The sequence below is a fragment of the Cnephaeus nilssonii genome (assembly GCF_951640355.1).
Source record: "Cnephaeus nilssonii genome assembly, chromosome: 13".
NCBI lineage: Eukaryota > Metazoa > Chordata > Mammalia > Chiroptera > Vespertilionidae > Cnephaeus > Cnephaeus nilssonii.
In genome coordinates this window covers 77129419-77141590 of record NC_137084.1, presented here as the reverse complement: position 1 = coordinate 77141590, position 12172 = coordinate 77129419, and the positions used below count along the sequence as shown (strand labels likewise).

The 12172-nt window shown below is 43.1% G+C and overlaps 1 protein-coding gene across 4 annotated transcripts in view; it reads right to left on the bottom strand.

Moving 5' to 3' along the window:
- Positions 1 to 8466: 8466 nt before the first annotated feature.
- Positions 8467 to 12172, bottom strand: part of ALG9 (ALG9 alpha-1,2-mannosyltransferase) — a 107760-nt gene continuing 104054 nt past the window's right edge. For all 4 annotated transcript variants that reach the window (XM_079788764.1, XM_079788767.1, XM_079788765.1 and 1 more), the window contains one exon: positions 8467 to 11912. In XM_079788764.1, the coding sequence (XP_079644890.1) occupies positions 11875 to 11912 (38 nt within the window). In that variant the 3' untranslated portion in view covers positions 8467 to 11874. The remainder of the gene's footprint in view (positions 11913 to 12172) is intronic.

The following is a 12172-nucleotide window of genomic DNA, read 5'->3' as shown; positions in this document are numbered from 1 at the left end:
CCCCCCTCCCCTCCCCTCCCCTTCCTTCCCCTCCCCTCCCCTCCCCTCCCCTTCCCTCCTCTCCCCTCCCCTTCCCTCCCCTTTTCTTTCCTCTCCTCTCCTCTCCTCTCCTCTCCTCTCCTCTCCCTTCCCTTCCCTTCCCTTCCCTCTCCTCCTCTCCCCTCCCCTCCCCTCCCCTCCCCTCCCCTCCCCTCCCCTCCCCTCCCCTCATCTCCCCTCCCCTCCTCTTCTCTCTCTCTCTCTCTCTCTCTCTCTCTCTCTCTCTCTCTCTCTCTCCTCTCTTCCCCATGCTCCTTTCCTTCCACTCTTTCAAAGAATCAATGGAAACAATACAACAAAAAGTGGTGGACAGTACAGTTCATGTACAGAAAACCCAAGGCACATGCAGGCATTTTCCAACTATCTTCATTTAGCAAGATGACCCTGGTAAATGGATTACCAGGTCTGAATTTAATTCATTACAAAGTAGTAATGATCTCCATAGCATTAATGATATTTCAAATTTCTATTTGTACAAAGAAATGTCTTCATTCTCTGGGACTCAAATATTTCCCCCTCAACTTCACCTCAGTATTCACGTTCTTTCTCTTCTCTGCTTTGTGGCCAAATTTCAATCCCTTATTATGGCTGAGAATATTGGACAGAGAAAGAGACTTTACCTGAAGTTATACAATGAATCAGAAGAAGCTGTAGAACTCATACTCAGATATCATCACTACTCCTTGCTTTATGCCCTGTCTCCATGCTATAGTTTATCACTATATATAAAAAAGGTATTGGATTTCCAGAGCAAAACTTTGCTTGAATTCTTAGAAAGAGCATATCAAAGAGATGGACAGTCAGTCCTGATTCAGAGCAGTGTACCAATGGTTAAGAGAGTGTACACTAGAGTCAGGAAGCCCTAGATTGACATCAATGACTGGTGTAACTTTGGGCAAATAACATGCTCTCTGAATCTTGGCTTCTGCATCTGTATAGTGGGGCTGTGAAGCTTGCTCCTGTGTTTGCTAATTCCTATATAGTGCTTAGATGAGTGCCTGACACGAGTAAGTCCTCAAATATTAGCCATTAATAACTGTTATCCACTGAGGAAGTAGAAACAGGTAAGAAAACATTCCAATCAACTGAGCGTTGGCAGCAAAGAGGACCAGAGTGAAAGAATGAAAGGACTACATGGTTTAGAATCAGAAGACCTGACCCCAGGCCTCCCACAGGATCTTCTCATGGCAACACAGGGGCGCATCTTAACCATACTTCTCTCTCGTGGTTGTCCCGAGGAATAAGATCCAAAATGTAAAGTTCTTTGTCAATGGAAAGCACTACACAAATGTTAGGAGTTATGTGATGGATTACCACGGGCTCACTGAACACAGGGAATACCGGGAGACCTACCCTCAAGGTGTGCAGGTCCCCAGTCCCCAAGAGCAGAATCAGTACTTCCTCTAACCCCAAGGGTAGACTTAAGCTACAACAAACCTGGAGATCAAACTGGCATAGCAGCCTTCCTCAGCAGTTATAGGCCTTTGAGATCTGGTATGGATTCTAATGTGTTTAGGTCAGACCCCTAAGAGCCTCAGGTGAGTAGTTGCAAATGAAAACTCCTGGGCTCTTGGCTTACGGAAAAGTAAAAACACGAAACTGCTGTTTTCTTTCCAACCAGCTCCAGTCTATGGGCTCAAGCCTCTGCGCAGCCAGCAGCCCCGCTGCCTTTCCCGGCCGGATGGCACGGGTGCTGCGGGCTTGGGGCTGCTGCTCCGGCTGTGGAGCCCAGCCTGGGGGCCGGGCCTCTGTCTTCTGAGGGAGCAGACTCTCCTGTAGTGGGGGGCTCCCTCCTCTCTCAGCCCACCAGCCTGCCCCCCTGGAAGCTGGCTCAGCTCCTCTCGCGACCTCGTCCTTCCTACCCCTCTCCAGGCGTTTTCTGTCCTTCCGTGATATAAGCCTCCTCCTCAGCTGGACCTCAGTTGGTAATTCCAGGTGAATGTTCTCCAATTCAGTTGTATTTCCAGTCTGGCCCTGGGACGAGGGGCGTGACAGGTTTGCCTATTGGGCTGCCTTTTTCTTCCTGTTCAATACTAAAATATCTTAAGATTCTTAAAAAAGCAAGTGCCAAAACACGGTATGTGTTATCTTATCATTTTTGTAAAATAGATGCACACATGTGTGCTTGTATAAGCCTAAAAAAATCCTTAGAAGGACAGATGTGACTAATCACATTGGTTGGTTATGGTAAGGTAACTGAGAGCCTGGGGGACACAAATGGAAGGGAATTCCCATTTGTCCTTTTATTTTTCATACTTACTAAACTCAAGATTTTACTCAAATTTCACCTATTTCTCCACTAATGTCTTTTTTTTCTGTTTCAGAACCCAATCCAGAATATTGCATTGTATTTAGGCTTTTTGAATTCTAAACCATGAAGATGATTACATATTCAAACAACCTTTGGCCCTTGGTTGCCACACTGTAGACTAGACACTGTGTCCCCCTGGTTGGTCTGCTCCATGGCATCGTAGATGTGTACGCCAGCCTCCTCCTGCCAGCGACTCCCTGTCTGGCCCTGCTACGTTCACAGGGTAGAGAGCAGATTTCCTTCTCCCCTCGTACTTTTGTGAGCCCTTATCACGATGTCTTGAATTAGACTCAGCCAACATGAGAAGTAGCTTTCAGCACCCGGACACACTGGCCCCAGTTCCAACTAGACGGAGGTTTGACTGAGCAAAAGCAGGGGTATTTAAGTACTCCTTGTCCCCGGAGAGCTTTCCCCGCAGTGTTCCCTGAAGATAGTCTTCTTTGCCACTTCCTTTTCTGATCTTCCCAGAACTGTTAGGGAAAAGGTCGCAGGAGTAAGAAAGAACCAGCGCTCTGACCCCCTGGGCACACCCCTCACATCTCAGCAGAAATTCATCTGGGACTGTAATCAGCAACCCCAGAATTTCCACTAACTTCTAGGACTTCAGGAAATCAGCTCCCTTTCTGACCGGTGATTACAGTTAGCTGGGGCCCCCCAGTGTTCTAGAAAAGCTCCTGTAAGGACTGATGTATTACCTGTGTATTCTGGTTTAGGAGTATCACCTCTAGGCTGTGATTACCAGAAGCAGATTAAGAAGGTGATAAAAAACAAAACAAAAACAGTGAAACAACTTCCACTAGATCCTATTCTTATCTCTGCCCATTTGATCATTCCAGATACTTCAACACAATATCCAAAAATTGGGGGTCAAGGGCTGTGGACTTCAGAGGGGTCATGAAATAGGGAGTATGAGGTGATGGTTCAGAGAGAGGTCCTGCCCTGGCCAGTGTAGCTCAGTTGGTTGAGCAGCACCTCCTGCACCGAAAGGTTGCTGGTTCGATTCCCAGTTAGGGTATATACCCAGGTTTTGGGTTCCATCCCTGGTTGGGATACTGTATGGAGGCAACCAGTTGATGTTTCTCTCTCTCCCTCTCCCTTTCTCTCTCTCTGAAAAAAAAAAAAATCATATTTAAGAGAGAGAGAAAGAGAGAGAGAGAGAGAGAGAGAGAGAGAGAGCCTGAAGTCAGACTGCTTGAGTTTGAATCCCACGTCTGCAACTTCCTGCCTAGGTAATCTTGGTCAGGACATTTAATATCTCTAAGCATCAGCTTCCCCATCTTTAAAAGAAGGATAATACTAGTTATCAACCTCATAAAGTTGTTGCAAGGATTTTATGAGGAAAAAAAAGCAACTTGAGACATTCCTAACAGATAGTAAATGCTTAATAAATGTTAGCTATTATTCATATTATTTATATTATTTCTCCATGGAGCAAATCTGACAACATAGTGTAAAAAAACAAAACAAAAACAGAAAAACACCCAAAAATTACAACAACAAAACCCCACACCAAATCCCAAAATATTTCCCTAAGGTTGAGTTCAAGAGTCCAAAGAGCCGACCTTGTCTGTTCCTCAAGGCCTAAATCTGCCTACGTGGGTACCCTATACTTTTAAATGTGAATCATACTTCCTTCTGCAAATGTTTGCTTTTCACCCCAGACATAAGCCTGAGGAGCAATCACAGGTTTTCTCAGGCCTTTGACCTCGCGGGGCTCAGCCCCTCTACATGCTGGGCTAGCAGATGTGCTGGCATCTGGGGGAGGGGAGAACCCTGGCCATTCATATAGCCTTTGGGTTGCCCTTGGCGATATCCAAGTTAAAGTTGTGTGTACGTCATGGTTTGCTCACGATTGGAACCTTGAAAATGGAAAAATTGCTGCTTCCCTTATCAACCAAATACTTACCTTTTATTACCTATGAATGCCATCAAGGTCATGTTAACTAGAACTGAAATTAACTGAGAATTGACTTTTGGCTTCTCCTATAAGTTATGGACATGGTTTTGTCCAGGAAATTTTTGCAATTATACCAATATAAGACTGCCACGTAGGGAGAAAGATTTGAGAGAAATGCAATGCAGGTATTTAAATTCACACTGGAATTTCCACACCAAGAATATAGCAAATACTGAAATGAATTCCATTCTTGGAAGAAAAGGAGCTCTGACATTTTTAGTGAGAAGAGGCTGCCCTCTGCTGGACACGAGGGCAGTCTCTATGACGGCCCTGAAGACAAGGCTGCCTCACGAAGTTTTCCAGAAAGAGTGACACTTGGGAGTAAAACAAAACCAAAACCAAATAGCATGGCAACAAAGTTAAACTTTGGTGCTGTTTTTCTGAACATATCTAGTAATTACAGACTGTGGAAACACAATTAAAGAAAAAGGCCCAAGGAAAGGTGAAAGGAACGAGTTTAAAAAAAAAATTCATGATTCTTCAAAAAATGCAGTACTGTAAAATCAGCCTCCTTTTCTCCATAACTCTGCAAACATGTCACTGGCAAGAAAAAAGGGGGACATGTTATAGGAAATACCGGGGAGTCTTCGAGACATACTGTTCAGCAGGAGACAAGAAAGAAGCAAGAGCAATTCCTAAATGATACATGGCATTTTCTTGTTGGCTGAGGGAACAATTTCAGGTCATTTCCCTCAAAATGGGATTAACCTTTGCTCTCCTGTCTGAGGGGGCAGCAGCTCCCAGAAGCTCGGCAGAAGACCAGTGGCAGAAAAACAAAGGGGAAGCTTTCACTGTTCTTGTCTCAAACAAACAGAGCTGAGTCGCGAAGGAAATCGACAAGGCAGGCCCCCCAACATGTTCTGAGCAGGAGGGCCTAACTCCCCCACTTTTCTTTTTTAATTATCCTACTCAGGACAGCCCTAGGTCCTTATCTGAGTAAGCCAAGCAGTGCCAACGAGCAGGGTGTGAAACTTGAAGGCCAGGCGGCCTTCCCAAAGGTTGGAAATGCCTGCTCACACCCTTTCCTCCCACCTAATAAATAAAAAGGGCACTGGAAATTGCCAAAATTAGCCATTCTTTTTTTTTTTTCCCCCCCAGGTGTATTATCATTCAGACATACTGAGGTGATAGGATCAATGGGAAGAGAACTATAGTAAATTATTAACATCCATTAGTGTACTTCAGTGCCTCATTAGTTAATTGTTTCCCGGAAAGCAGGGCCCAGAGAGAATGGGATACAGGGCAGGAAAGGTTTGATAGGCTGGAAAAGTAGAGAAAAGGGCCTGGGGAGGGGCAGAGGCCTAGGGTTGTAATTGGCAAAGGACACCTAACATTTTGCCTACTTAATTATCTTTGATCTTTGGTGTGATTGTTTGCCTTCCTGTCTCTAATATCAATAGCATTCGATATTAGAAAAATCACCTAAGGAGTGTTTTAAAGATAATGATGCTGCCTGGCTGGCGTGGCTCAGTGGTTGAGTGTTGACCTATGAACCAGGAGATCATGGTTCGATTCCTGGTCAGAGCACATGCCCGGGTTTCGGGCTGAATCCCCTGGTGTGAAGTGTGCAGGAGGCAGCTGATCAATGACTCATCATTGATGTTTCTCTCTCTTCCTTCCTGAGATCAATAAAAATATTTTTTTAAAATATAATGACGCCTAGGCCCATCTAGGACCACTGACTCAGAATTTCAAGGAGACAGCTGGGAGCAAGCAGAGAGCGGCCATTTTTAAGAGGGTCCTCAGATGATTCTCTCCGTGCAGCTCTGGTTGAGAATCACTGCTCCATAGGCACATCTTCTCCAGCACTGAGCACAACGCTGCCGAAGCAGGTAACAAACAGACCAAAAAGCATGCCCTTCTCACTGGGCAACTTGGGACTCAAGAGTTAAAAGACCAATGGCACCAGTTGCCAAATACTGGTTCTGCAGGCAAATGCAGGTCAAAGAGGAGGCCTCATAAGGCAGGTGTTGGCTGATAGCCATGGCTGTAGGTCTGTGATAAAGAAGTTTTTTTTGTTTGTTTGTTTTAAATCGATTTCAGAGAGGAAGGGAGAGGGAGAGAGAGATAGAAACATTGGTGATGAGAATCATCGATCGGCTGCCTCCTGCTCACCCCACACTGGGGATTGAGCCCACAACCTGGGCATGTGCTCCAACCGGGAACCAAACGATGACCTCCTGGATCATAGGTCAACCCTCAACTACTGAGCCATGCCGGCCAGACAAGAAGTTTGTTTTAGCTCTCACAATCTTTTGGCTGTTAGGACCATCAAGAGTCACCTGGTTTTACTTTTATCCCCAGGCATGTGAGGACAGAAGCAGCAGCCCAGAAACTAGAAGCAAAGTCAAAAACAAAAAAATCCTACCCCCTTGAAGTATTTTATGAAGATAACCTTAAGATTCGCTTAAATTTTTTTTAAATGCTCATACCCAGGTAAAATGCTATTTAACCCAATTGTTAATTTAGCCATTATTTATTCTAAGAAGCTACAATAGGAGTTCCCAGTCTGTCTGGGCCACTACAATTCCATAATCTCATGTCCCTTATCTGAATTTGCCTCATTGCATTTACCAAATGTTGGTTACAAATTTGTTTTAATAATGTCAGGTCTACGTTGAACTCTATAGCTAGGAGAGCCAAAATAGCTTTCAGTTTTAAAAAGAATCACTTGCTACTTGATATTATTGAACTTGAATATATCACTACGAAGTCATCCTGCAATTAATTTCCTTTTCCTAATAGGGATGTGGCTGGTAGTAACAGAGCACCCCTCACTCCTGGAGGATAGGCTCTGCCTCACATTCATTCAGAAGGTCTCCTGGGTTAAGTCTGACCCTTCAAATCTATAATAAGAAAAGCATAATATGCTAATTAGACCGGACGTCCTTCCAGACGACCTTGTGGACAAAGCCGAGGCTGCGAGGGAAGCCCGGGTCCTGGGTGCCTGCCGGTGGCTGGAGGGAAGCCGGTGCCGGCAGCTGGGGGAAGGAAGGCCTACTCTTGCACGAATTTTGTGCATTGGGCCTCTAGACAAGTAATAATAGAAAAACTCAATGAGGGCACCCAGTCTCTCCTTTTAGAAGGTACTCCGAGGAATCTGCTGCTGCTACACACAAGGTCAAGCCTCATTCACATCTTCCAAGTTGCCCGTGGGTACCATAGGACGTATCAAATGACTTATTGTGTTTTCTGTGGTCTAGAAATCTGCCAAATTGAAAGCGACAGTTGTATATTAGTTTCAGGTTTCTTTTTACTTTTCTTTCTTCACTGTCCATAAACATGCTCAGGGAACTGTGTACTTGTGCGACACGGTCTTTGCCCCTAGACATGCCAGCAATGCTCTTGAGAGACGGGTTTGCAAGGGATGCATGTTAATATTCTACGTCCTTAGTAAAGACACTGGTACTTGAGAGGGTTAGGGAATAGATGTAATCACAGGGGTCTGAAGTCTAGAAAGGCTTCTTAGAGGAGAGGGAGACTCAAGCTGGCCCTGTAAGTTAAAGTAACAAACAGAGAGAAGGATTACCTTCTAGACAGGGGAAAATAATTATGTTAATAAAGCATCCACCTGTAAAACAACCCGGGAGAAAGAAATCAAACTAAGTTTCATGGGCATTTTTGGGTCCTATGGGAAGAAAATTAACAACCAATGGTAAAAAACCAGATGGCTACAAGAAGTTATTAGCTATAAGGTGCAAGGTATAAGAATGATATTAGGAATTCATTCACAAACAAGTTATTTTTGCTCCTAACAACTTCTGGCAAAGGGGTAAATTACCTAAATGTTAGATATTATTAGATCCACATTGCTATGAATATTAAGATCCTCACTTGATGGAAATTCTTAACCCCAAAATATAAGGTGAAACCCTGAAACTCTCTTTTAGTTATAACACTAACACACTGAGTAATTCCTACTGTGCATGGTTTTTCCACAAAAAAAAATAAAACCAACCCTCACTGGATTTCCCAACGAATTTTTCCTAGAGTTTTCAGAATAAGCATTTTGAGCTATTTTGATTATAGAAGGCAGGTCAATCCACTGAAGAGTGGGAGTGAGGTAGATGGAAGGAGCTGAGCTCCTTCGGTTTCCAATCTCCACCAAGATTTAAAAGCTAAAGGCAAAAGAGAAAATATCACTTTAAGAAAAGGAAAATCAAACTGCCAAGATTTATTTAACTTTTTTCTTTCACAGAAAATATAAGTATGCAATGTAAACACTGACATGTGAAATAAAGCACAAGGATCAGGAAGACAAATCACTCGGACAATCTCTTGCTTCAGCACTGGACTGCTTCCTGATAGCATCTGCAGCATGAACCACCTGGTCATATGCATTGGAAAAACTGAAGGCAACATTCACGTAGATTTATTGAAACACCAGAGAGCCTCTGAAATACAATGCCATACGGAAGTCTGATCTTTCTCTTGCAAAAAAAATTAAAGCTGAACACATGTCCATTTACCGACTTACCAAGGCATGTAATTTAATGTAGGAGTGTAAGAATGAATTAACACATGAGCTTTAATATGCCTGTGCAGGCAAAGATGAAATTGTGCCTCTTTTCCCTCTCAAGAGAAAATAAAATTAACCAAATTAAAAGCAGACCTGCCTGGCACTGGCCAGAAGGCAGCACAATCACAGTGAGTTCTTATTTCAGTAAACCCCAGGAAAAGCAAAACACGATCAAGGACTGCCATTGGTGCTTTGCCCAAATGGTCACTCCAGATCTAATGTTGCAGAACCACATGAAGTTTTCAAGGTTCTTTCCCAGAACTCCAAACTAAACAAACAAACAAACAAACAAACAAAACGACCCAAATAAATAGATGGGATCAAGACCCACCTTGATTTAAAATTATCTGTTTCTAAACTTGAGTTCAATAATAAAGAGTATGGGCTTCAATTTTCTGTGATTAACCCAAGAGATTAAAATGGCCAGTCTTCCTCTGGCTGCGTAGTTCCATTGGTTAGAGCGTCATCCCAATATGCCAAGGTTGGAGGTTCGATCCTTGGTCAGTGCACATACAATGAATGCATGAATTAGTGGAACAAAAAAAATCAATCTCTCTCTCTCAAAACAATAAAAAATAAAGAAAATAATTACCGGTCTTCTTTCTTATCAGATGGCAACTACCCGGTGACAGGTAAACTTTGACAATAGATGCCTATTAACACAGTTTGGGACTCAGTGTCATAAGCTCCAGCGTTCAGATCTAGCTGCTTCAGAAATCAGAGATCTGAGTCCTGGTATTGCCAAGTACACCCACTCCTGCACTCAGCTCCATAATCAAAGGTTATTACAAACAATCTATAGTCTTTCATTCCTTGATATTCCACAGTCTATGGAGAAATAAGCACCTCAGACACATCATCTGAGCACTATTCTCTAGAGGAGAAATGTTACTCTGACCAGGTGTTTGGAACTTTTCCCCGGCAAGCTAAGCTCCCTGTATTGCTGAGATGGAGATTTATAAATGTGTTTGTATAAATACCACGTGAACAATTCCTTCATAACAAAAAAACATTCATTTTCTTCTACCCTGACCTATGGCATTTGGCACAGTGTCCTGCAGTTTATTGTGCTCTCATTCAAGATATACGTAGAACAGAGAAAACCAAAATCAGGTTTTAAAAGGAATAGGAACTGATATTCCCCAGGAATCCCTGAATCAATCATGACCTTTGTTTGTGCTATATTATAGTAAGTTTCTGCTCAAAAGGCTTTTTATTTTCCACATGCAAGATGATAAAATAGATCAGCGTTGTACTACTGTAATTAGAAAAAGCCACTCATTATGGACCTCCCTTTCGGAATTCTCCTATTTACCTCTGCAAAAAGTAAAGGGCTTTAGCAACTCAGTGCACTATTAAAGTAGGTATGGCAAGATATTTCAGTGAAAATTCTCTATCCAGTAGTCAGACCAAATGGGCCAATATTTGGAAAAAGTAATCAAGGACTGAGAATTAAATGGCAGAAGTCTTTAAAGCAGCAAGTGGGACCCCAGTTTATCTTCACTTTCCAGTTATTCTCTATTGTCCAGACCTGTTGCCTCTCCAGTGCTTCAACTGGATCCCAATCTTCCTTCAGAGGGGAGACTTTCATATGGCTACTAGCCATTCCTTCCCTTATCATTTCTTTTCTCCTCTCTTGGGACCAGTTACTATTGAAAGCCCTTCTCTTTGAAAAATGAAAGATGGAAACTCTGAAAAATAAATTCAACCTGTTTGCAGATACTAGACACAATTACCCTTGGGGAAATAAGGCACCTATACTGTGACCCAGATTGGCTATAGAAATGGAACTACTACTGGATCCTGCCTGGCTACAAAGGAGCATGACTTCCAAACACAAGCACTGTGTTCCTGCCACCAGCCAGGCGGGACCACAAAGCACTGCTGTGATGAGAGTCTAACCAACAGACAGTGGAGGCTCCGGAGAACTCAAAGAAAAAACAGATAAAACTCTTCATTAAAACAGAAAGTCAGATTATCAACCTGGTCTCTGGACAACCTCATCATTCTTTCAAGTACTGTTTTCATAGTCAAGTGAGGAAATATGGAAGAGTACTAGATGAGAAGCTGGGCAACGTAGGTTCTAGTCCTGGTGCTATTACTTAACTGGTTATGTGACCTTGGGCAAGTCACTTTACCTCCCCCCGTAATCTCAGTTTCTTAATCTTTAAAATGGGTATAAAAACACTTGACTTGTCTACTTCACATTGTGACTGAGGATCAAATGAGATAGTGCAAAATGCTTTATAAACTATGAAATAATGTATGTAAAGGTAAAGAGAGTACACACTTATTAAAATATTAGGTCATTATAATTGCCTATCTGATGAGAAGTGCCCCATGCAGGATGTGCTTGGCAATGTACAGACTTAAAAATAGTTGCTATAAATATACACTGGTCTTTTTCACTAGGGTTGTTTAAAAAAGGGAAATTCTTAATTTCCTCAGAAATGGCCACAGAATACATTACTTAAAAATGTGATATTATCCAACTCTACCAATTGATAGAATTAATTTTCTCCAAATATGTCCTGCACACGTGTTGCTAACCTCCACTTTTCTTCCCGATTTGTGTTGCTTTCCGGGGTTTGAGGATTGTGTAGTCTGCATACACTGTATACTGGTCTATTAATAACTTTACAGAGGGAAGTATTAAATTCAAGAAACAGCATGCTAAAACTTAAAAAACAATCCACATAGTTACAGTTTGTTGTAAAGGAAATAAAATGAAAATAAGTGGCATCCTAAATAATGAAGTTCGGCCACAGTTCCTCACATCGCTGCCTTTTTCCTGAGGTACCTCCAGGACAGGCCTCGTCCTGTGAAGCGCTTTAGAGGAACTTAGTCTTGCTGGAGGGGAAAGGACATGTAGGTTGGCAACTAGGCCGTGCTCATTCTCAGCACTGGGTTTGAACAAGAAGGTCTGCTAGAAGCTGCCACACAGCTTTGGTGGAGAAGCCCGTCCGGCCCGGGAGAGGCGAGCTAGTTCTCAGGTGCCAGGCCAGGGAGTGGAGAACAGCTTCACACAGCCGCCCAGTTCAGAGACTTTCAATTCTTCCCATGGGTTGATTCTGCTCTTCTCCGGTCTAGTAAATAATTAAACAGAAGAACAACAATGAGATGTGGAACTCTATCTACCTGGACTTACGGCCTTTCTCTGCCCAGCTGCCGAAGGCTTACATGCAGAACAGACACTCAGGCAAGAAGTGAATGTGGGTGACTCTGACCAGCCCAAAGCACCCAGAATCCAGGATTTGTGTCAGGTGGCCTTTATTACAACGTTACAGTGCTGACTGGGAAGGAGTCCTGCCAGTGGAACCACTAGAACAGGATGGCTGTCCGCTGG